Source organism: Pezoporus flaviventris, unplaced genomic scaffold, assembly GCF_033815535.1.
Source record: "Pezoporus flaviventris isolate CSIRO_AGI_PZ_B2104156 unplaced genomic scaffold, CSIRO_AGI_Pfla_v1 ptg000037l, whole genome shotgun sequence".
Lineage (NCBI taxonomy): Eukaryota > Metazoa > Chordata > Aves > Psittaciformes > Psittacidae > Pezoporus > Pezoporus flaviventris.
Genome location: NW_026892585.1, coordinates 21571244 through 21596452, shown reverse-complemented (window position 1 = coordinate 21596452; position 25209 = coordinate 21571244). Strand labels below are relative to the sequence as shown.

Sequence of the window (25209 nt, the reverse complement as noted above, 5' to 3'; positions counted from 1 at the left end):
CGTTACTTGAGACTGCCTCCGCCGTCCAGAGGACTCCGGGACGCATCACCCGAAAGGCGGTGGAAGAGATGGACACGCCGGCTTTGTAGCCGATCGCTGATGTCACGATTGGTGAGGAGCCAGCCGAGCAGATCGATAGCTCGGCGGTGGACTGCGCGGCCTGGCGGCGCTTGGAGCGGAGCGGTGACTCGAACCGGAGCGGCCCCGAGGCCGTCGGTGCAGGCGGGACGCTGATGGGGAAATGACTTCCTCCCCCAAAAGGCGCTTTGAGAACACACAAAGTGAGAGCAAAAATACTAGGCAGCTCCCCGAACTCACGATCCCAGTGGAGTAATAGGCAAGAAGGTAACGCTAAGGCCGTGAGGGACGCCTTGTCGTGTCCCATCGGTTTCCTCAATACCGCATGCGTGCTGCAAGCATTTCCGCACTGAGCTGTCAAAACTGCAGCGGTGAACAGCACAGAACTATATAATTCAGGGCCATCACACACACACATGTGTAAGGAGCTCCTCAGGACCATGCTATGGAGTTTTTTCCAGGCCCGTTTTATATTTCACCGTAACTATTTCCTTAGAGCAGTTTTCCTGCCGGCAGTTTGCTCCCTTGCTCTAGTCCCAGTGCTCCTCTGATCGCCATTCTGCTACCTGCATTCCTCAGATCCCCATCCTTCACCAGCTTCTAACTTTGCCACCATTCCTGGTAGAAAGCACTTGGGGGTGCTGATTGACAGTGCAGAACATGAGCCAGCTTGTGCCCAGGCAGCGAAGAAGGCCAACAGGCCTGTATCAGCAATAGTGTGGCCAGCAGGGCCAGGGAAGAGATCATCGCCCTGTTCTGGGCACTGGTGAGGCTACACCTCAAATCCTGTGTTCAGTTCTGGGCCTCTCACTACAAGAGGGACATTGAGGTGCTGGAGTGGGTCCAGAGAGGGACAGCAAAGCTGGTGAAGGGCCTGGAGCACAAGTGTAATGAGGAATGGCTGAAAGACCTGGGCGTGTTTAGTCTGGAGAAGAGGATGCTTAGGGGGGACCTTATCGCTCTCTACAACTGCCTGACAGAAGGATGGAGAGAGATGGGGGTCAGTCTCTTCTCCCAGTTAACAAGTGATAGAACAAGAGGTAATGGCTTCAAGCTGCATCAGGAGAGGTTTAGATTAGCTATTAGGAAAAATCTCTTCACCAAGAGGGTGCTCAGGCATTGGAACAGGCTGCCCAAGGCAGTCGTGGAATCACCAATTCCTGAAGCGTTCACAAACGGTGTAGATGAGGCCCTCAGTGACATGGTTTAGTGGTGGTCTTGGCAGTGCTGGGGTAAAGGTTGGACTTGATGACGTTAAAGGTCTTTTCCAGCCGAGCTCATCCTATGACTCTAAACCCGTCAGGATACGTCCGTTTATCAGCGTCCGGAGCACCGCAGCTGACCGCAGGCGGGGCAGGACCGCTGGAGCGGGGTCTGAGGGCGTGACCTCACCGCTCCTACTGCGCATGCGTGGTGCTCGCGCTCCCGGCGGCACCGAGGGCGGGGTGCGATGGCGGCTGTCGTGGGGTTTGCGTCCGCGCCGGCCTCTCCCGCCGTGAGCGAGCTTTGCCAGAACAGGCGGGACATTTTCCTGGAGGCTTCTCGGCTGCTCCTCACCTACGCGGACAACATCCTCCGGTGAGCGAAGCATGGCGGCGGGAGCCCTGGTTCGGGCTCAGCCTGCGGGCCCGTTGCCGCAGGGTGACTGGGCGGCCCGGTCGGGGCCCGCCGTAGGACAGACGCCCGGTTCCTGACCGTGACGGTCGGGGCCGTGCCGGGGTGCTCGAGGGCTCTGCGGTCATCGCGGTGAGCCGAGCGCTTTGACTGGGCGGTGTTAAGTAACAAGAGTCCCCTTGTCAGCTGGGTGGTTCCTCTCTGGTTGCTACTGCAGCTCCATAAGGAACTTGACATTAAATACTTCTAGGTAGTAAGTTATTTATGGGCTTGTAGGCAGACCGTCTCAAAGATGAGCCGTGCGATTCAGTTTTATTATGGGATATTGAAGTTAAAAAATATCTAGCATCTCTTCATCGTTATTTAGAAATAAGACTACTGTTCACGTGAGTGTGTGTGTTTTGGATTTGTATTTCCTAAATTGTTGCTGCTTGGTTTGTCTTGAGGGCTTGTCTTTTTGTTGTTATTTTTTTTTTTATTAAATATAAACCCCTGCATTGGCCCTCATTCTGCAAACATTGAAGCACCCAAAACATAGTGGATGTATAAATAATGCTAAAATAGTAACTTGAGTTTTCTGTTGCCTTTCTCATCTGACTCTGTAAGATTGGTATCAAGAGTTAATTATAGCTGAATTTTTGCAAGGTGGCTCTGTAGGGTATACATACATACCAGCATGTATGATTGACCTTGATGTTCAAGCAGCTCAAGATGCAGGAGCAACCCCCTCCCTGTATATTTGTGGTTTATCAGTCACTTTCAAAAACTGCTGTGTGACAGAGAATGGTGGGTCCTGGACTGACTCCTTTTAAAGAAAGAGATGAGAGAAGAATGTTTAGAACAGTTGAAAAAGGGAAATGGAGCTGAAAGCCCTTCAAGAAGTAAAAAGACTACAACAGTTTCACCTGTCATGGACCTGAAATGATCCAGCATTGTGCTAATGAGTTCAATAAGAATTCTGCTAGGTGGACTGGGGTGTAAAGTTGTCTCTAAGTGTCACTTCAGACTAAGTCCTGCTGGCTAGGGCTAGAAAACATGTATTTATAAACTTAATTTGCAAACTAAAATTTAGAACCAGTCTGTAACTGAGTTGAATGAAGAAGGACATGAATTAAGTCAAAGTAGGTTTCATATTCTGCCTGCGTGGTGTGACTGAAACTTAACTTTGAAAAAATCTGTTATTGCTGACTAATGCTGCTTAGTGCAGTTGCCCAGCTTGTAAATGTTTACTTAATTTGCAAATGTAATTAAAACTTTCCATTTCTTAAGGAATCCTTATGAAGAAAAATACAGGTTAATTCGAATTGGAAATCCAGCATTTTCCACGAGGCTGTTGCCTGTCAGAGGAGCAGTTGAATGTTTATTTGAGATGGGATTTCAAGAGGTGAGTATAATTTGGTAATTTCTGGTGTCTTCATCAGTTACACACTAAAATTTAAAATTGGATTTTTTTTTTCTGCCCTCCCAATTGCAAGGCACTAGATTTTAAGTGAATTGCTGTTTTCTTTCATTCCTTGTTTGCGAATATCTGCAGTTAAGTAACAGAAAATTTAGGTGAGACTACTTGAGAAATCTGATGGAGCTAGAGCTAACCTGATCTGTGCTGATCATAGAATAGTTAGGGTTGGAAAGGACCTTAAGATCATCTAGTTTTCTAGTACAGTTCAGGTGCACTACTAGTTTGCTTAATTGTCAGATACATATCCAAGGAAATGGTGGGAAACAGGGTGAAAACCCCTTCTCTTGGTAGCAGCCCACTATTAGGTGAGCATCAGACTGCACCATCAGACAGCAGCTTCCATATTGGAAACCTGTGTGTGGAAACTGTTATTTGGAAGAGGGGGGAGGTGAAGTCCTGCTCTTCTGCTGCTTGCTCCTACCATTAGCAGGGCTTGTATAGCCCTATAGTGAGTTAGATAAGGGAAACTGATATGATTAAAAATTAATCCCCCAAACAGGAGAAGAAATGTTTTTTCAGCAAATTCACAATGCAGCTGCACAAGTACTAGTGTTGTCATGACAGCAGTGGAGGGCAATAGCCTGTTGAAGTTGTGAGAAGGTGGGACTTCTAGCTGTTTAAAACATTTATGAAACTGCATGTTAAAATAGTCTTGAGTGAATCTCGATTCTGTTGCAGTCAAAAAGATGTATTTTGAAGATTGCTTTGTGTCCTGAAATGGTCCCTGTCTTGATAGAGCTTAACCTGCCAGTTTGTTAAGCTAGAAGCAGCCTTTGTAATTACAGGAGAGCTGAGGTGAAAACCCAGCTCTTGTTTAATGGTGCAAAGCTTAAGCAAGAGCTTTGCTTTAATTTATCCATTTGATGCCATGCTTCTTTATTGGTATATACAGTATGTTATTTAGGGCCAGCTGTCATGAGACATCCCCCTTCTCTTTGGGTGAAGTTAATCAGTGTAATTGTCCTAATTAAAAAAAAAAAAGTATGCTAAAGTAAATGGTGACTACAGAGAGGTAAATAGTCTGTGGATTTATTCTCATGGTGGTGCTCAGGAGATGACTTTTAACAGTGTGCATTAGCCAAGAGATAGTCAGTGTAGCAGTGTAGTTAGTGAAGTGCTCAAGCCACAGTAACAGTCATTCTGAACATATTATCAAGTGCTATTCTCCCTTCTGTCAGCTCTTTAGGACCATGTTGGCTTAATCTTCTGGTTATCATGTCAACTGGGGCTGGAGCTCACAAACTCATATTCAGCTGTGATAACTAAAGTTGTTTCTTCTTTTGTGTCTGCTTGGTAATTAAAAATTAGTGTTCTGCTGGATTGATAAAATCAATTTAGGTTTGTGGTGATTCTGAAAGCATTAAAATGAAGCAGTGCATCTGCAGTGATAGGCGACCTAAAGTAAATGTGGATAAACAAATTAGTGTAATAAATAGAAGTGCTGCAGTGCAAGAAACTGAAACTCTTCAAGTGTGAATGATTCAGGATTTTCATGTTTTTAGCAAACTATTTCTTCATGTTAAGTTGGAAGAGTTCAAGGTCACTTTGGTCAGCGTAGTCTAGTGGAAGGTGTCCCTGCTCATGGTAAGGGGGACTGGAATTAAATGACCTCTATGGTCCCTTCCAACCCAAATCATTCTATGGTGTGTGTCACAATTACTAATCTTTTGTTACGATACCAGTAATCATGTTACAATCAAATATAGGAACCCAGAAATCAAGATGCTTACCTGTCACTAACATTTCCTATCTGAAAACTCGTAAAACCTAGAAGATTATATATAGAGATATATTCTCTTCTTCAGTATAGAAGAGAATTCCCAGCAGATGCTATTCTAGAAGCTTCTTCCCCCAACACTGGCTGTCTTCCTTTGTTGCCTTGCATTTCACTGCTGCACAGTGAGAACTGAGCATTTGTTGTTCATTTTTGTTGCTGCTTTCTCTGCCAAGCCGTAATTGGGTTGCCTGTGTGTGGCTCTACAAAATAAGTTACTAACAAAAGCATGTTGTTCCAAGCCTTTTTTCTCTAGACTGACTGTAGGTTCTTGATCTAATAGCTTCTGCTGTAAGGGACCTAATCTGAAGGCTGAATTCTGCCAAACCTTAGTGTGCTAACTTCCAGTAAGTGATACAGTTGTTAGCTATAGATAGAAATCACTGACTAGCTTAGACCTGCATTAACTGCTAAATTAATTTGTCTAAATTTCAGGAAGAAACTCATCTGGTTTTCCCTAAGGAAGCTTCAATTGAACAGCTACGTAAAATCAGAGACTTAATTGCTGGAGAGAGGAGTAGCAGACTGAATGAGTCAAATCAAATCCATAGATCAGGATCCTCTGAAACTGTAGCCAGCACTCGGACAGTTGCACATCAGCCTTCAAGACCTGCTGAGTCTGTTCTTGCCCCTGCCCATCAGCAGCCAGAAGCATCACTTGTGCAGTCTCTTGAAATGGTAACTATAACCTGAAAACTTTGTGGGCACACTAATTCTGAGTATAAAGATTGCTGGAGAGTTAACAGAACAGGTTACTTGGAGAGGCTGTGTAGTCTCCAAATGTGGGTGCTTTCAGGACCTGACTGGATAAAGCCCAGAATAATTTGGTCTGACATTGTAGCTACCCCGGCTTTGAGTAGGAGGTTGGACTAGAGGAATTTTGATATTTTTTTCCAGTGTTTTATGAAGTTTTTGAGTGTTTTCTTTGGTTTCCATGCAGCTTCAATGTGAAACATGCCATAAATAGAATATTAACAAAGATTTTATTGAAGATGTCTATAAGTGTTTTATTCATCAGGGTGTCAAGGAAAAACAGCTGATTTGTATTGAAAGGGAACATCAAGGTGGGGGGAACAAAGAGAGGGGTGGGAAGCTAAGGCAAGGGCTGTATACCGTGTTTGGTTTTTGAGATCCAGCAAAAGAACATGAGCGCAACCATAATGTTTGATTGTTAGCATCTCAGTTCATGCGTTATGACCTCTGTGTGTAGCCTGTGAGGAGGCTTTTCTTTTTTTGCGCATGCAGTTGCTGTGAGAGATGGGAATTTAGCCAGACAAGGGCATATCTACAGTTATTTAGGCTGTATTACCCTTGTCCAAGAGGTTGAGATAAAGTTTCTTATCAAGACAGAGAAGCAGAGTCGTTTCGTCTGATGTTACGTGGCCTGGTGGGAGAAAACTCTTTATACTTCATACAATTTTGAAAAATTGCTATGCCTTTAGATAGAATGTTTGAAGGATGCTGTGGTTTAACTTTCTAAAGAGTTCCCCCCCCCCCCCCCCCCCCGAACCAGTGTCACTTGAATTTTTCAAAAGGTTATTTCTCACACGTCCTTAAACAGTTTGTCTCATTTAAATTACATTATCAGTATATTCTTGGATACTGAAATATGACATACTATTTCTTCCCAATACATACCCCAAGATCAGTGGAAGAGAAATGGAAAAGCATAGATTGAAGTGGTGGCTTTTAGGGAGAGAGCACTCAGTGACCATCGTCACCCATAATGTCCTTTGGAAAAGGAGCTATTGGAGGCACTTGAATATTGAGCCGTGTGTTAGCATGATAGTAGTTGCCTCTAAAATATACTGACTGGGTTTATTTGAATTTGTTTGAAGTCTTGGTGGTTTGGTGTTTTTTTTTGTCTGCATCTTGGTTTTTACTCTTTCAGCCATGTCTGCGGTAGCGGTTGGAAGTGATGATGAAACTAATTTAGAGTGACTTGCTGCAGTACTGGAGGCTTTAAAGCTGTGAAAGTTGCACTGATCTTGCAATGAGAAAATGTTGCGGATTTCAAGTTGACACAATGTATTCTGAGGTTAATCCTTCTTAGCTACTTGTAACTACTTGTTTCACCTTAACCATCAGAGTTGTGGATACCTTACTTTGCAACTCTTATTTTATCATGTTTCAAGAGATTCAACATGGGTGGTAGGGCTTAGAGAAAGGCAAGCTCTGTCTGGTCATTATACTGGTGGATAGATTCTGATCCCTTCCTGGATAGAGTAGTGATTAGAGGAGGAAAAAGGTATCCAAACTTAGATTTGCAGTGAGGTTTACCACACTTCTAGATGTTTGCATAAACCTTTACTGGCATAGGTGGCTTCCATTAAGCCAGTTAAGCACTACTGTAACATGGATGGTGTTTGCCTGTGGGAAAATCTGCGTAGTCATTTCTGATGTGCTGAGCAATATCTCTGAATGTTCTTTCAGGAAGCTGACAGAACATGAAGATCTGTAAGCCACTGCCAGTCCCTAACTTCCCTTGTTTCTGTTCTTCCAACTTGCATTAAAGTGAACCTGAACGCAATTTGGTTTATGATGTTAAGCCAGTTACCTACAGCTGATGAGCTCCAGGAAGAGTAAAACCAGTTCTCTTGTTAGCAGTTGCGAAAAGTAAAGACTGGCCCTGTAGTACTGTCCAGCATCGAAATAATCACTCCTAATTTAGATGATCCTTTGAAAGAAGACTCTTGAAGAGTTCTCATACATGTGTTATGTTTCATTTGTTGCTAGCATCTCAAGAAAGCGTGGGATTTTGGTGGAAAAAAAGATAGTAGTTAAGAAGGCTAAAGGCTGAAACATGATCTAGCAGTAGAGATAAGGTAATTTAGCAGTGCCACGGGCTGACCCCCAAAATATGTCAGACTTAATTTTAAAATACCATTTCAATTTGTGTTGTCCCCCTTTAAGTGAGAGTAAACAGTTTGCTTGGGTACTAACTCCAATATTATGAACTTTAGCTATTTATTTCAGTAGATACCTTATTGGGTGCATCATGTAGTTGCCACTAAGTGACACTTGGGATAACTGCCTGAAGAAGCCTAGTTCTTGTATTTGATTTCTAATGAAATACGCTGTTCAGTGTGTGGTCACGGGGCTATCCAAATCTGTATCAGAGTTGATGTGTGAGGGAAGGAAGTAGAAATAGATGAGCGGCATTAATCAGTAGTAGAGTTCTATGAACTGGCACTGCAGTGTTCAGTAAATATGATGAATTACAGGTTCTTTTGTGGGTTTCAGGTAAAAGGTGTCAAAAATAAATGAGGGAATAATTAATAAAATTACTATTAATTAATTAAAAAAAAAAAAACAAAACCAAAACCTTTGCCGTAAACCAGTTTTCTTCCTGAATCATCAGGGTTTTTTTTCCCCTTAGGACACAATTCAGAATAGTCAAAGATGACAAGGCTGGCTTTACAGTTTGTGTTGATGGTGTCTGTAATTTGTATTGACATCTTTACAAATATTTTTCCTATAAAGAAATATATAATGTAACTGAGGATAGCATTATGACTCGGACTAAGAGTTCTTCTGGCTTAAGATGGAAGTTCAAAAATCATCTTGTGACTGAAAATCCTTTTTCAGGCTGCAAATATCTTGAAAACACTTCAAACAAAATTCGAGCATCTTGTATTGATGTATGAGAATCCTTCTATTCAGCAGAAAGCACTAGCTTCAATTCCCCTTCAGCAATTGAAAAGAAAAGCTCAGAAAAAGCTAGCGCAAGCTACAAGACTGGACAAAGGTAATGCTACAAAGTTATAATGTGTATGAAATTTAAAATATTCTTTCAAAAATCTGGATGATGCATATATCTACTATGCTTTAGGTGTATGGATTTGGTCATATGTCTGGAGGTTCCAAATGCTGTCACTAAATCAGAATTGTGTTCTTTATAATTTTAAAATTTTCTACTCTTATTACTTTTTCCTTAATTTTTGTCATCCATCCTTTATTGCTTGTACATAAAGATGTTGAACCCTTAATTTTGGAATTAGCTAACAGTGCTGGGGAAACAAATGAGGTGAGCATGTACTGTCGTATTCTTTGCATCTGGAGTGAAATAGTTCATACAATAGAAGGGGAGCTTCTTATTTGAGCAGTCATTTTTCTGAGACTGTTACAGTGCAGTTTTGCTGTATGTACAATTCCAAATTGAGATAAAACTTCAAAACACTGCTTATCTTTTTAAAGTGATATTACCTGTGAGATTGTGCATGAGACTTTTCCAAGACAAAACCTGATACAAATAGTTGTGTCTTGCTAATGCTTAAATGAATAGGAGCTAAAAGTGAATATCTGTCGCTCTAGTGGCTAAACCTTACATTTTCTTCATAAGTGCAAATTTGTTTTGAATGTACAAAGTATCAGTTAAAAGTGACATTTCTATTTTCAAGTAACAGTTTGATTTGTTTCAGTAATGTAGTGAATTTTTACTTGTATGAAATAAATATATATTTAAAAATCCCCAACACTATTCCAAGACCATATTTACACCAAAAAATCCTTTCACGGTGAATCTTTTGATAGAAGACTCTGTTTGAAGTAATTCTGCTAAATTGATGGGAGTGCTTTTGATTTACAAGCCAAAAATAAGCTATGCTCTATTGTGCACGTTTAAATACTGTTGTGCACATTATTTAGAAAGAGGAAGGAAGGAGGAGGGTGGTGTTTCCAGGTGCTTCTTCGCAAGCCATCAAACTGATCTATTCAAAATAGCTTCCAGACCTTAATTTAGATACAGATAAAGGGGAAGGGATGGAACTCCACTCTTTTGTATTGTGACAATTTGAAACCACTTTTAAAGACCTTTCTAGAAACAGTCTTTTGTGAATGGACTGTATATGAGATGTATGAGTAATTGGCCCTTTCAGCTTCTTTGACTTGCCTGTACTGCTGTAGTAAGACTCTCACCTGTGGGAATAACTGCTTAGTGCTAGGTGGCATTTGCTTTTAGGACTTCCCTTACAATGCATAATAGGCATTTTTGGATCATAGAGACTGTGCCAGGAAGATTATTGTCATCTGATCAGAAGCACAAATTTGTTTTACCTGTTTCCTTTTACCACTTTCCATTAGAAAGATGGATTGTGCTGTCAAATACAGCTGTGTGTCCCAGGCAGCATTTTCTGTTCAAATAAATTACATTTGACATTCTGTGCAATGTTTTCATGAAGGATTTATTTTGCAAACCAAGAGAAGAATGTTCATATGATAGCAGTCATATTTTCATAGATAGGTTCTGATTTGAATGTTATCCAAGAAGATTATATAGCCTGTGCTTGAAATCTTCTTACTCAATTTTTAGCAGGAGGTTTAAATAATTAATTTTGTAAGCAATAACAACCTGAGTGTTCCAGTACAAATGTTTTTAATGTGTAATAAATAAAAATGGAACTTTTACTGCAATTAAATCTCAGGTGTTCTTGCTTTGATTAATAGATGATCTTTTCTCATGCACTTTGTGGTCTTGGCAATATGTGTTTAATAGAGTTCAGACCCTCAGAGTCATTTGTACCAAAAACTACTTTAGCTTCTGAGGAAGAGCTTAAATAAGTGAAACACGCATCTTACCTCATCTCTCTTTGCCATCCTGAAAAAAGGAGCTAGTGCACAAATTTTGTGCATGTTGTTTCAATTTCCTTTAAACAGCATTTTTATAAATTCTTTTTTGTGTATTCATATTTATTAGTCAGACCTGTCTGCACTGTGACTAAGAAGCAAACTGTAGTACATAAAATAACTAGGTATAAATATCTATGATTGCAGTCTGACCTAGATAATGGAGTTAATAGGAGGACTTATTTGAATGTTTATGAATCTAAGAAGGAAGAGTATCTGGACATTGGAGCAGATTATACATTTAAAGACTCTAAGGAATTAGAAGGATCTCTTTTGGGAGACTGGATTTTTAAATTTTAATTAAGTATGTTAATATGTTATTAAATCTGTTAATTAGGTAAAGTGGAGTTATTTCCAGGTGGTGGAATAGTGACAGTGTGTGAGTAGATTCTAACACTGTTGTGAACACAGGAAAATGGGTCAGAAGAGTTTAGTGTGGTGAAGTTGGCTAGAGTAGAAAAATAAATGCAACCTGTTCTAGCTGGGGTAAGATGACAAAGGTCTTTATTTGCTAACTTCATTAACAAACACAACCTGTAGAACATACCATGTGAACAGTAATTAAACTGTGTTTCTACAAAGTCTGTTCATAATTACACCTGGCTGTCTAGACTGCTGCCAGTGTCTGGTTCTTTGGGATTATGAAATCAAAGTGATTGTTATTTCTAGTTTAATAGCCAAGACTAGGAAAAGAATATTTAGAAGAAGAAAGCTGTGGAAGACTGGGAGCATGAGGAACTTCAGTAGGCTTCAATGTGTGTCTAGCTTGTTTTTTTCTGAGCAGTTTCTTACTCTCACTCTAGCTTTGGTGTGAACAATTTTTTGTTCTTTATAGAGTTTGATGTTACTCAGTTTTGAGAATTTAGATTTTTTTTGTGTGTGTGTCAATCCTTAGGTAACATATGAAGCTTTTTTTGTAATGAGACTTTAAAATATAATAAAGGCCTAGAGATGGTCATTTATGTAGATACTGGAAAGTTCAACCAAATTGTATTCCCCTTACTGTGTGTTGTGTAAACTTTACAGGTGCACATGTGAATGAAGAGGATTTCTTACTGTTGGAGCTCTTGGACTGGTTTAAGAATAACTTTTTTCACTGGGTAAATAATCTTCCCTGCAGCAGGTGTGGTGGGCAGACAGAGCCTAAAAGTGACTATCTGTTGCCTGTTGACGATGAGCTAAGGTGGAATGCCAGTAGAGTGGAAAATCATTACTGCAGCCAGTGTCAGTTGTGTAATAGATTCCCAAGGTGAGTGTACAAAGGTTTGCTTTGTCTTTTTTTTTTTTCTTGTCTTTCAGGAAACGGCTTTTCATTTGTGTGTTTTGTAAACAAGTAGCAAGTTGTTGATTGAAAGATCAGAGAAGCCATTTGAAGTAACATAATAGGATGGTAGATGAACCAGCAATTGCATTGTAAGATTAGAGTTTTTAAAAACTATACATTGCTTTCTTTTACATGGCCTTGTTCTGAATACTTCTCTGATTTTCTTCTTTTTTGCTAATTCGATAACGTACATCTTCTAAATAAAATGCATTAATATTGACATAATATGTAGGTAGGGTTTTGTTATTTCAGCAAAAACTTTTACTTCTGTGGAAGTCATACAGGGTAATGCACATCTTACACTGAGTCTGTAGCATACACATTCTTTTATATTTTTGCTAGCTATCAAAAGGACCAGCATGCAAGTCTTAAGTCGGTTTTGAAAACTGAAAACCCAGATTCATTTCAGTGTTGCCAGAAACATGTGATGGAGTCATGTGAGTCAAACTAGAAATAGCATTCTGCTCACACTGGTTTTCTGCAATACAGCAATCATTTCTGTTTTCTTTTGTGGACTGAATGGCACTGAAATCTGTTTAAATAATCACAAATAAGGGCAGGTCATGATGTAAAGATTTGGGAAGGTGAAATTTATTTTCAGTTATTCTGGTTTGGTTTTCTCCTGTAGGTACAACCATCCTGAAAAACTTCTGGAAACCAGATGCGGACGCTGTGGCGAGTGGGCTAACTGTTTTACACTATGTTGCAGAGCTGCAGGGTTTGAAGCTAGATACGTCTGGGACTGTACAGGTATCGGTATTCTAGAATATTTAATTGTTAATAAAAACCTATGCAAAATGAGGTTATGTATTTTATGGTTCTCAGATTATATTAAGCCATCAGGCAGCATCTAGAGTTATGAGCTGCTGTTCAGCTAACAAAGACAATATAAATTCAATTTCCTGTCCTGCCTGATGAGATTGAAATACAGTTCTGCAAGTAAGATTAGATGATTGACTTCAGAATAATGCAATCTTTAGTTAAACCTAAGAGACTATGATCCTTACAGAAAGTTCTGGTAACTTTAATTCTGAATGTAGATGAACAGAAAACATGTTATTTCACCTGTTTCTTCATTTAGTAAATCAGGAAAAGTTAAAATATTCTACAGTATTAAAAGGGAGGACCTGTCCTTATAATTTGTTGTTTATTCCTGGCCCTTGTTATATAGATCATGTGTGGACTGAAGTATATTCTTCAGTTCAGAAAAGATGGCTTCACTGTGATCCCTGTGAAAATGTCTGTGATAAGCCTCTTCTCTATGAAACTGGGTGGGGAAAGAAGCTTTCCTACATATTTGCATTCTCCAAAGATGAGGTAAGAGTAATGATATCAATAATAAACAGGCTTGCTCTGAAGCAAAGGTGTGATGTATTCTATCTTAGCGTGATTTCCAGAATTATTACAGAAAAACAAAACATACTTTGATTAGCTGGCCTCTTTAAATGAAGGAAGGTACATGAGAATTTTTAGTTGCTTTATTTTCTTCTTCAACTTGTGCTTAAGGTTGTTGATGTCACCTGGAGATACAGCTGTAAACACGAAGAAGTACTTTCTAGAAGGACAGCCCTCAGTGAAGCTACGCTACGTGAAACAATTAACGCACTGAATAGAACGGTATGTTGCTTTTCTTAAATGGGTTTCTTTAAGTGAAACCTAATCCTCTCTTCAGAATGCAAAGTCCTGGAACAAAGAAATATATTTGGTAACCTCAGAGGAATGCCTGCATTGTGGAATGTAAAATGCTGATAACTATACAGACCTCATTTTACACTGAATACCTAAGAATCAGTCACAGTGCTGAACTTCTGTGAAATAAGATAAAGAACAGTATGTAAGAGGATTATCATACCTTTTATATAGTCAAATGTGTGTTGTATATGTAAAATATATACAGTGTTTATATATTTTTTCTTGATGTCTTTAGAGTAGACTTGTGCATCAGCACATGCTGTACGTAAACTACAACTGCTTTGTAACTATGTGGACTCCTTGAGGGCAACTGAGCATATTCCACATCAGTAATGCTTTAACTTGAAAGCGATAGTATATATAGAAACGTAGGCCTACTTTGTTTTTCCATGACTTCTTGGAAGGTCTAGGAAGCAGGAGAAATCATTCACAGGCTGCTTCCAAGACTTTCAAGAGGCATTGATTCAATCAGCAGAGCTTTGGCCTAGAGCCTCATATGCTGTTTTGGGGACATTAGGCATGAATACATGAAGCCATTTGCACCAGCATGTCATAGTCACAGAACTCAAGTGCATACAGCACCTCTCTACTAAGCTTTTCTACTCCCTACTTGAGGCAGCATGAACTTTTCTTGACTTGAAATACTAGAAAACCACAAAACCTTGAGCCACCTGTGAAGTTCCATTTTTGTCCCACTTCCTTTCAGGGCTAATTCCTGTGCAAACTTTAGTTCCAGTGGTAGCATACAGCTGATGGCTTAATAAAAGGATTATGCCTTCTTTAGAGGCCTGCTGGCCTGAGGGTTACAGCCTAACAGTAAGGGTGTAAAAAACTGAGCCTGCCTCATCTTTGAGGCCAGAGCTTGAAATTTTATCAATAGTGAAGTATCAGAGTCACAGCAGAGTGGAGCTCTAAGAAGGCTGACCAGAGTAGCAAAACAAGGAGATAGAGGATCAGAAAGTCAAGTTAAAGAAAGCATGCGCCTTGTGCAGGGTTACAGAAATTTAATGCTATCCTCTTCAGGCATTCGTTGTACCCTTGCTGGCTACAAAACTGATCTCTTTCTTCTGATCTGCTGGTGACACAAACCAGTCGCCAGACTCTTCTCCACCAGGTGTCCATAGGGAAAGAGCACTCAAAATATGGCACTAGTAAGCTGAAAAATAACTTTGACAATACAGGTGGAATCGGGAAAGTATATGCAACTAGTCGTGGGCTGGCTTGCCTGGTCTCCTTCTCACTTTGATGATATCACATCATCATGATACGTTTCACTTACAGGAGTTTGGAGAACTCCAGTATAAAAGTACATTGCCATCTCCAACAGATGGTGCTGCATGTTGGTCTATTGGACTGTTTCCTACTCCCTTCCACCTGCTTTATAGGACTGTGCAGCCCCTGAGCTGACACGAGCACTTTTCAAACAGAGGACACGCATTCTGGTCATGTTTTAAATGAAAGCTTTATTAAAACCTGAGTACAGGAAAGAAAGCTATACATGTGCTTCCAAGGCACAGTTATATTTTTCCTGTCTTCCTTTCTCTACACATGGGAAATCTTAGCCTTTTCTTCTCTATGCTGCACACTTCCCCTATTGCTTTCCCATATTATTAAATCTGTCTTATGGTTTTATTAGAACACTTTTGTCAGTCTTTTTTAATGGTATCTTATTCTGAGGAACAACTTTCCCTTTCTACAAGCTGAGTGATACTCATATTCCCTTCTTGATACTCATATTCCCTTCTCACGCACACTTCCTTTTGCACAGTAGCTGTTCAGAATGTTTAATTAATAAATTTAATCCCTGTAAATAACTGCTCTTACTCTTTTTTTCTTTTGTCGGTTATAGTTGGAATTGGATTTCAGGGGCTTAAAGGCAGTTTGCTGTGGGGTTAGCAAAAGAACAGTCTCCCCCCCTCCATCATTTGTCCTAGTCAAAGGGCCTTTCCTAAGATTCATACTAAGGCGGCAATGGAGTGGGAATCAAGGGGCTTTTAAAAAGCTGCTGATGATCTCCATGTTGTATTCCGCAGATTTTGCAGACAGTGGGGGGTTGGGGGTAAGGCAGCTCACCACTAGAAGTATCAGGACATCTTATAGTGGGTTTTCATCGCTCTGCTCAGTTGCAAGTCTGTATTTCAGCTAGTATGCTCTTTCCTTCACTGCAACCTATTCAGCAGGTAACTGACACAGGCAAGGGCCTCCACTAACTTTCTCTTTTCCCATCATCTCCTAGAGACCTGCTTCATTCACACTAGGAGCCATTTTTTCTGCATCAAAAATATTTTTTGATGCAGAGCTTCAACACTGCATCTTTTAAGCTCAATTATTCTAAGTTACAAATAAAAGAAGCACAAGAAGCACAGTATGCAGTATACATCATAATTTATAGTGCAATATTAGTGAAAATGGAATCTGAGGAATTATTCTTTCCTGCATAAAGAGCAATGGCGGTGGCCATTATTTCTCTGCAAGCCTGTCTGTTTAGTTGACAGGCAGAGACCACACAACACTTCAAAGTATGTTGAAAAGAGGCAAAGGATCACAGAATCACAGAATCCTAAGGGTTGGAAGGGACCTCAAAAGATCATCTAGTCCAACCCTCCTGCAAGAGCAGGGTAACCTAGAGTACATCACACAGGAACTTGTCCAGGCGGGCCTTGAATATCTCCAACGCAGGAGACTCCACACCCTCCCTGGGCAATAATTTAATTTAATCTATTCATTACACTATTTTACTTCTCAGAAATAGTGTGATTTATTTGGGTTAGGCATTCTTAAATGGGTGTGTAACCTCTGCATTACGAACCATCTGATGTTATTCTATAGTACCATACAAATATTCTTCATCAGCTTTGTATGGGCACTGTCCTATTCCAGTCCATTGTATGTTACCTCTATAGGAAGGGTGGAGAGGACCCTGAACTTTCCACTGCTCTCGTTGGAAATTGGATGGTGGGGCAGGGAAACAACTTTTATTTGCTCCAGGCGCTATTTTTTTTTTTTTTTTGTAGTGGTTGTGAATGATTATAGATGCAGCCAGGTCAGTTCTTAAAGGGAAAACTAGTAATCTAGGTTAAATTGCAGCCATTTCATGGTGGTTGATGTGAGATGAACCAGTAAATCAGTATTGCTTGTGTAAAGGTTTAAAATTCAATTTCCTCAAATTATCTGTTGCTTACCCAGCAGTGGGTCCAGTTAAACCATGGGTTATCAATCTGCTTGAAGCACAGAATTCTTCAGGATGCATCAATAGTGTAACTTGCATGTGATGCAGAACTAATTTTAAAGCTGCAGCTCACAATTCCTCTTCCTTCCTATTCCCTTTGCCTGCCAAAGGAAGGTGGGGCCTGAGCATGTATGTAGAGGGTAATATCTTAATAAAAAACAAAAGCAGGAAGTTTGAGCTATGGCAGTTGATAATGGCATTCTTGGAATCCATTTCAGTACATGGATGCTTTATGACAATGTCATTTGTAGGAAATGTAGTTACAGGTTTTCCCAGCACAGGCAGTGTTGATCTCTGTGGAGTGTGTTATGTGTTACATGCTTCTAGTATTTAATGCAAGAGTCTACTGTTTGTGGGGAGATTACAAAAATTAGCATGCTTGTGCACTTTATAGTTGAGGGACTTATTACCTTTTTCTATCATATGAAAGAGGCATGTTTTCTGAAGCAGCGCTTTTGTGTTGAAGCGCTGTTCTTTAACAACTGGTTTCTTCAGATACTGTTACAACAGCTGCAGAGCAAGGGCAACTAAGTCTTAGACTGCCATCACTCACTAATTTTGGTGTGATGACCCCTGACGCTGGGTTTCCCTATATCAAAGCGGCTCAAAGAAAATTGTAGATTAGTATTGTTACCTTAAGGGCAATATCAAACTTCCATACCCATATCAGACTTCCTTTGAGCTGGAGTGAGATACGTATTACTGCATGTGGGCATCCAAAGTGCCCATGCAAGTCTTAAGATTCAGGAAGGCCTGGTATTCCATAAGGAATTGCTGGAGTCAGTGCTTGTCATCCAGCAACACAGAGGCGCATTACCCCCTTGCTATGTTATAACTGGTATTTGGCAGCTGGAATTTGTTCAGCTGGAGCTGTTTCTCATAACTTCTCTGTATCTACTTTCCTGTATCCAGTTCCACATTGTTGCTTGCAAACCCTTCGAATACCTCTTTTCTGATCCGTAATAGAAAAACTTCTGGGGTCAGGACTGCTTTTGGGATAATTGGAATACTTACTGGCCTGAAGTTTCAGTTCCTAGTAGGCTGAGTGTGCATGCCTTGGGCAATCACCAAAGCAGGGGAAAAAAAAAAAGATGATGTGTAATCATTTGTGTACTCAGTATTGAACCCACACAGAGTTGGAAAAACTACCCACAGTTCAATAAAAATGCTTCACGTATCAGCTGTGTATATTTGATGTGAAAATGATGGAGACAAAGCCTCAGCCTCTCAGAATTTTTTAAGTTGTGTACCAAAAAATGCCCATAGTTTAATTCATGTGGGCAAAGAAAGCACGTTATGTAATTCTTTCTCTTTTCCACTAATTTACCTGGAAGTGTAGGTGATACATTTTTCTCATGTTTCTGATACCTGCAAAAATATTAATCTCATAGGTTATGATGAAATCAGTCACTGTGAAATAACTGTTTCAGAGACCAACCGAATCATTTATTTGGGCTTAACCATGAAACCAAGACTGTTGCAAATCAAATCATTTCACCTTAGAGAAATTTGACTCTGAAATTATGCTTGCTTTCTCTTTCCCCTAAATAATATCAAGAGCAGCTATGGTACAGAATGCATATGAATAGCTATGAAATATGCTGCGGAAGTGTTTTATCATCCAAGCAAATGTATTAAAAATATAGCACAAACCTTATTTTAAAAGAAAGCTATATCGCTAGTGTATGCAAGTTCACATGCAGTTATGACTGATTTATATTGGCACATGTAGTATAAGATTGTTTCCAAGATTAGTGTTTCTAAGTCAGTCTCGACTCTAGATGTTAGTCTGTTTTTTCAATTCTTCTTTTCCTTGTTGGTGTCACTCTAGAGCAGAATTACAAGTACCATTTTTCTGAATTTTTTACTTTGTTTCTTAAATGTATTTTCAGAGGCAACAGTCTTTGTCTGAAAATAGAAGAAGAGAGCTCTTGGAAAGAACAATTGTGGAGCTTGTTGAATTCATTTCTCCTAAAACGCCTAAACCCGGAGAATATGGTGGAAGGACATCAGGTTCAATGGCTTGGCGAGTAGCCAGAGGTGAAATTGGTCCAGAGGTATTTAACTTTTGCATTGGTGACTACCTCAGAGGTACATAACTAGAGGTTCTAGGACTGTGGTCTGCAGAAGAATATCACTACATGGTAGACAGCCTACAGATTTAGTTCAGACAGTGAAACTTGGAAAAACATTAGGTGCAAGTTTGATGTGAATGCAGTAGAGGTCCACAAGTAATTTTTGAGGATTGATGGTGGTCCATTAATTCTCAAGTTTCTACCTTCAGGTTTTTTAAGTCGATTTGTAAGCTGTCATATACAAGCATCCTATATGATAGTCACAAATTACATTTGTTATTTATGATTGTACAAGTATACTCAATGTGAATTTTCTATTCCTGTTAATCTCTCAAATTTGCTATTTTTATGTTATTTTGTTAATAATTTACTTCTAAAAGTAATTGAATGAAAATTTTAAAAACAAAATCTCTGCTCCCCCCTGAAAAAGATTCAGGTCTAATGTAGGAAACTGGTTTAAAACTTCTGTTTGCAGAAATATTTTTGGCCATGACCTCTCTTAAAAATGACTAATTTTTCAGTTGGCAGCAAAACTGAATTGGGAAGCCAAGGCATGCTGTTTAAAAGTAACATATTCTTACTGAAATGTATCGGGGAATGACAGTGCTTGTGTTTTTTAATTTTTCAGAAAAGAAAAGAAGTAATTTTCATTCCCTCTGAAAAAGAGAAGACATCTAAACTCTTCCACCTCATCTACAATATAGTAGAAGATAGTTATACACGGGTTTCCAGTAATAATGAAAAAATAAGTGGTTGGGAAGCAGGTGTTTGGAAGGCAGAGTCTATCTGGAGAAAGGTTGAAACAGATTGGAAAATGGTAAGGATAACAATTATTAAAAGTGTAAAATCTACCATAAAAGTATGATAACTCCAATAAATAGAAAACCCTTTTTGGTGTTTAGAATCAAAACCTTTCTTGGTGCCCATAGAATTCAGCTGATGTTAGTAAATGGTTAAGCTTCAGGTAAGATTGCTGGATCTTACCTGATGTAAATAAATTGAAATGAATGTAGCTAGTCTTTCAGAAAGGACAATCAAATTCCCTGCAGGTGGGTAAAATCCTTGCTAAAGCTCCAAATTTAAAGAAATGGCTTCTTTCTTATGCCTTAGGGCAAATGCACAAATACTGTTTTCTTGAAAAGCAGTACTTCCCTCTAAAAAAGATTATTTTTTTCTTTTGTTGTTTTGGAGAACAGCTTTATAGGGTATCATATCTCTTTGATACACAGCTGAAGGAAGAAATTGTCATACCTAAATATTACAGTTTCATCTGCAAGGCAAAATCCTGTTACCCGGATTATCATATACCCTGCCCTGACAGGACAATGGGCAGCCAAATAGTCATATGCTCTAAATCCAAGAAGAGAACTGATGCCTGTAAGATGGGGAAGGGTCATTTACTCAGCAAACAACTTTTCCTGCAACAGCTATCAACTGTGGAACTGAGTGTTCCTGTCAGGAACTATAGCATGTTATTGGTTTGGTCCCCTATCGTTTTACTAGTCTGAAAGGTCTCTGGCCAAACATTCTTCTAGTTTAGGCAGTGGTTTGCTTCCCATTGATAAAAGTTGGAGTTGAGTATGTAATTGTCTTCTGAGATTTACTGTACTGGGTTCTACATATAACTACCCTGCAAAATGCAGTGGGGGAATAGCTTGGATAGGTTATCTTACTTTAAAGGCAAGGAATAAGGAAGAAGACTAGAGACTAATACAAAAGATGTTACAACAAAGTAGGCTAATAGAAAAAGAGAAGTAAGAAAAACTCAGAATGAGGGACAACTGTTCTCTGTTTCCCTAGGATCTGCTGAAAATCTGGAAGCACATTATATCAGCAAGACTCCAGTGGTCAGTTATGCTCATTTTTGCAACAAGCAGAAGTGTTTGCAGTAAGCCAGTTACTGTTGGTCTGCTCTTCCATTCAGCTCTACAAATCAGATAAAACAGGGAGGGTCCAATGCATAAGTCCAGACAAATCAACTTTGCCCTTGTTTTGTATTTGCCTTGCACCTCAGTCATTCTAGATAAAGAATGAGAGAGTGGCCTTGAGGAATTAGGAGCTACAGATCCAGGTATATCTCAGGCTCCTTGATAAGGCATATTAGTTCAACAGGAAGAGGGTCCTGCGTAATGTCTGTGTATGAATCTAAAATGACTTCTTGTTGGGGTTTGTTTGTATTATGAATGACAGCAGAGGGAAAGGTTGTTTGGGGTTTGTCTGTTCTTTTGTAACATCTCTAGTAAATGCGGAAGGTACTGATTTGGAATTTGATTTATCAGCTGTTCAAGAAACAAGACAATATTATCATTGCATTTTGTTTATAATTTAGTATGTGATGGATGGAAAGAAATTTAAATCTAAAAGCTGCTGTAAATGTGACTATAGGTATTAGCTCAGGAGTAACACAAAAAAAAAATCAGTTATGTATTCTGTCTTTGCAATGTTGTTGATCAGTACAATTCAGATAGACGATTATCTTGGACAATCTGATGGTAGCCATCTCCGTCGTATTTGTGTATTTTGTTGTGATTCAGTGTCACTTGACTTTATTACACAACTGAAACAGATATAAACCACAAATTTAATCAGAGAGAATTTGGTGTCCAGGGCTCAAACAAGCAAACCACAGTAGATGATAATGAGAGTGTAAGAACCTATAGATCTGAAATGCATGGGTTTCTAAAAGCTTGTTTTCCGTAAGAACTGCTCCAGTAGAAGAGAATTTTTCTTACCCTGAATTCAGACTTTTTTCAAATAATACTGGAAAAAGAGTAGCCAGGTGTGAAAGTTAGAGGACATCAAAAAGGCACAATAGGAAACTTTAGCTTCTGTTTCTCTGATTAAATGGTCTATAATGGAAGATGAGACAAGCTAGTGTTTCAGTTTTTATCCCTAAAAGCGTATATTTAGTGCACCTCAACCAAGTAATAATTAATGGAGTGTTTTAGCTTCTCTACTCAAATACAGCAGTTCAGTAGAAGCTAATCAAGAGACTCTTGCTAGAATTAGTAAAGTACTTAAAAAATTTTGCTTGGACATCGGCACTTTCATGAGCGTTAACATTATATTCACATGAAAGCAAGTTAAATTGTTGTATTTCCTCTTTGAAGGTGGTGTTCAGTGTAATACCCTCACACTTCTGGGTTTTTTCAGCTTTCTGTAGTGTGAGAATTATTATTTTAAAGCCTGGTTCTTCGTAACACTAAAATTCTGGTTTATCTTATGTCAGTGGCATTTCTGTATAAGGATGGGATATTTAGTAAAACACATTTCTGTGTTTTATTATCCTTTTACTCAGGGATGTTCTTCCCAGATTAAAGACCTGTCTAAGTCCATTCAGTATGGCATTAATCAGAAGCCTGGGCATGACAGAACTTTGAGTTCTCTTAATTAAGGATTCTGAAAGGATTGTGTCAATTTTGACTGCTTAATCTGTGATGTCTGTTGTCTTGGTTTACTGATAATAGTTGTTAGACTTGTAAGGACCGTCAGATGTTTATTACAAAATTCTTATGAAGGGTTCATTGTAACTTTAATGAACGTTATCATGTGAACTTGACTGTTCAGCTAGGTGAAGCTTAGAACAGCATTGGGACTACCTTAAGTTATGCATATCACTAAAAGTTCACATAATGTTAATGTAAGATTTATATATAGCTAGCATGTGTGACTGGCTTTAAGCAAGGCTTGTCAAGTCCTAGGAGAAGCAGTGTGCAGCAAGCAGCCTCATCTGAAGAATCTAAAATATTGATTGCAGGTTTTTTTCATCAGCAATACTGATGAACCAAAATGAATAACCAAAGTATGTGGGTTTGTGCATTTATATAAAAAACAGAAGTCTGTTGTTGGTCATTTTGTTGACTTTTGTTTGTTGTTACTTTTTAATAATAAGCTCAGGTATTTTTGTGGCTTAAACTTTACCAAACGTGTTGAAATAGGTTAATGTTTCCTAGTGAAGGACTCTAAGCATGTACAATTACCTAACTGTGGAGTAGATTTAAGGATTCAGAATGAGATTATGCACAAAATTGTGCTATGTACAGTTTTAAAGGTTCAGAGGCTTGATAAAGAATCCAAGTGTGTTATCTTAAGATTTTATGTCCTTATTACAACAATTAATTAGACGTGTGTTGGTCATCTTAACTTTTGACATGCTGACTATGTCTTCTTTCCATTTAGGTGTATTTAGCCCGCAAAGAGGGGTCATCCTCTGCTTCCATCAGCTGGAAGTTTGAGTGCAAGTCAGTCAATCTAAAAATAGATAACATTTCAGTGAGGACAAGCAGTCAGACATTTCAGAGTGGAAGAATAAAGTGGAGGCTTTGCTCTCCAGCAGCGGAAATTGAACTAATAGGAGGTAAGTGTGGAGTTTAAATAGTGAATTAGATCATTCAACAGAGGTGTTTAAATGGAGAGAGCAGTGCACAAATGTAAAAATGAAATGCAAATGCATTTTGATTTTCCCAACTTCTTAGGAAGGTCAAGAAAATACAGTGTATTTAATGAAACCTGGTACAAACCCCAGTTTTATTGATATACACAGCCCTATCTGCAAAAGGGCATGGTTAGCAAGAACATAGTGGATACAAGATACTTGTGTGTTTTACTAGAAGGGATAGGTGCTTATATAGGTGAGGCATCTTCAGTCTTGAATAAGTCCTCTGAGCATAAGCATTAGACAAATAATAACTGAAAATTTGCAGTTGTGTTTTTTCCTGCCACTGACTGGCAGATGAATTTGAGTGGTTCCAACTGAGATCCTTGATCTTTCATGACAACTTGCCCTTTTTAACATGTATTCTAGCATTTTATGCTGTCTGGAGCAGTGACTGACTGAATTACTTATCTTTTCCTCCAATAGATAAAAATCTTTGCTCCTACTCAGATTTTTCTGGTGCAACGGAAGTTACATTGGAAGCAGTTCTAGATGGAGGGAATGGTGAAGCTGCATGGCAACACACGCAGCTATTTAGAGAGAGCTTAACAGGAAGTGGAGAAAATTGCTTAGAGATGATTATAAAACTCAGTGACCTCTGAGAACCTGAAATGAAGAAATGCCCTTTGAATTCCTTGAAGTCCTTATACCATGGATACAACATACGAAGATTTGGTCGTCAGTTCTTGTTCATCCTGATGAACAGATATTTTCTGTTTCACTTTCACTGCTCCCATTTAACCAACTTGAAACTGCACTTGAAACTTCATTTAACCAACTTGAATAGGTAAACATCACAATGAAAACCTCTTTGCTTTAAAACCAAACAGCACCAGAATTAAGGGATTGAACCATTAAATGCCTTTCCTTAAACTTTATAATGAAAAGGAAACATGTTTTTAGGAAGCAAAACATGGTCACAGAGCAATTGTAATTTATTTTAATTTGGAGATTTGGGATTGGCTAGCTGGGGTATTTTTTAGTTTGAGGGGGGTTGTTTTTTCTTTTTAATATATAATCTCCTTGGAAAAACAATTTTAATTCAGTTTTCCAATTACAGCGGATGCTTGTGATGATTTTAAAATATTTTAATAATAGAAGACTTAAACATTTTAAGAGAAAAATATTAATTTGTGTAATAACCATAGGGGCTGAAATAAAGGTAAATTTGGGAAATCTTGAAATTGTCTTATACCTTATATACCTTTAATACTTATATAAGTATTAAAGTTGCATTTAATACCTAGAAATATTTGGAAGTATAGTGATATGCTAGGAAAATAAACTAATTTTGAAAGAAGTATTTATTATGTACCTAAAAATGTCATGGTCTGTGATATGAAATTGAGACTAAACCCATCAGAATTTCCTTCTATGAAAAATAGATTATTCATTATAAATACTTTTTAATGATAGAAATTCAGATCTGCCTACTTTTTAAGTTTTTTATTAAGCATGTAGGCTGAAATCACTTTTCAAGCTATTGTCTTGAGTTACTTTGAATATTCTTCCCAAATTTGATGTAACACTCTATGCAATTTTTGTTTGTTACTGCAGTGTTTAAATTTCTTTTAATTGAGTCTAATAAAAACTGCCACTCAGATGTCAAATGTAGCAGTGCTGTGAATAAAGTATGGAGTGAACATTCAGATTAGGTAATCTTTATCAGAGAATTTGAGGAAAATTCAAACTATAATTTTATTTTAAAATAAGTGAAAATTAGATTACATTCTCAAGAATTCTGTTTATAGCTCTTTTGTTCCTCTTTCTGACCCTTCCCAGCCTCTGTATTGACTTGAAATAATTGTTAAAAATAATCAAAATGTTTGTTGACCTTTCAACAAATCTAAGCAGATATTAAACTATTCAGATTTTATTAGGAAACTCCATAGGCACAGTGAGCA

General features: G+C 38.7%; 1 protein-coding gene across 3 annotated transcripts; it reads left to right on the top strand.

Moving 5' to 3' along the window:
• The first annotated feature begins 1488 nt into the window (after nt 1–1488).
• NGLY1 (N-glycanase 1) lies at nt 1489–24348 on the top strand. Of its 3 annotated transcripts, XM_061464967.1 has the most exons (12): nt 1489–1656; nt 2962–3076; nt 5361–5603; nt 8514–8673; nt 11577–11799; nt 12503–12624; nt 13046–13191; nt 13381–13491; nt 18688–18852; nt 19499–19687; nt 23050–23227; nt 23732–24348. In XM_061464967.1, the coding sequence occupies exons 1-12, from the start codon at nt 1529–1531 to the stop codon at nt 23905–23907; spliced, it is 1956 nt and encodes a 651-aa protein (XP_061320951.1). In that variant the 5' UTR covers nt 1489–1528; the 3' UTR covers nt 23908–24348. The 3 variants fall into 3 exon arrangements, with proteins under 3 accessions (XP_061320951.1, XP_061320952.1, XP_061320953.1); XM_061464968.1 differs by lacking the exon at nt 5361–5603; XM_061464969.1 differs by lacking the exons at nt 23050–23227; nt 23732–24348 and having other exon boundaries at nt 18688–18886; nt 19499–19666.
• Nucleotides 24349–25209: the final 861 nt, after the last annotated feature.

Excerpts from the sequence above, each read along its gene's own strand:
- NGLY1 (XM_061464967.1), top strand. The coding sequence starts at position 1,529 with ATGGCGGCTGTCGTGGGGTTTGCGTCCGCGCCGGCCTCTCCCGCCGTG. Across the intron at positions 3,077-5,360 it reads TTGAGATGGGATTTCAAGAG|GAAGAAACTCATCTGGTTTT; the intron begins GTGAGTATAATT and ends TCTAAATTTCAG. Across the intron at positions 23,228-23,731 it reads GGAAATTGAACTAATAGGAG|ATAAAAATCTTTGCTCCTAC; the intron begins GTAAGTGTGGAG and ends TTCCTCCAATAG.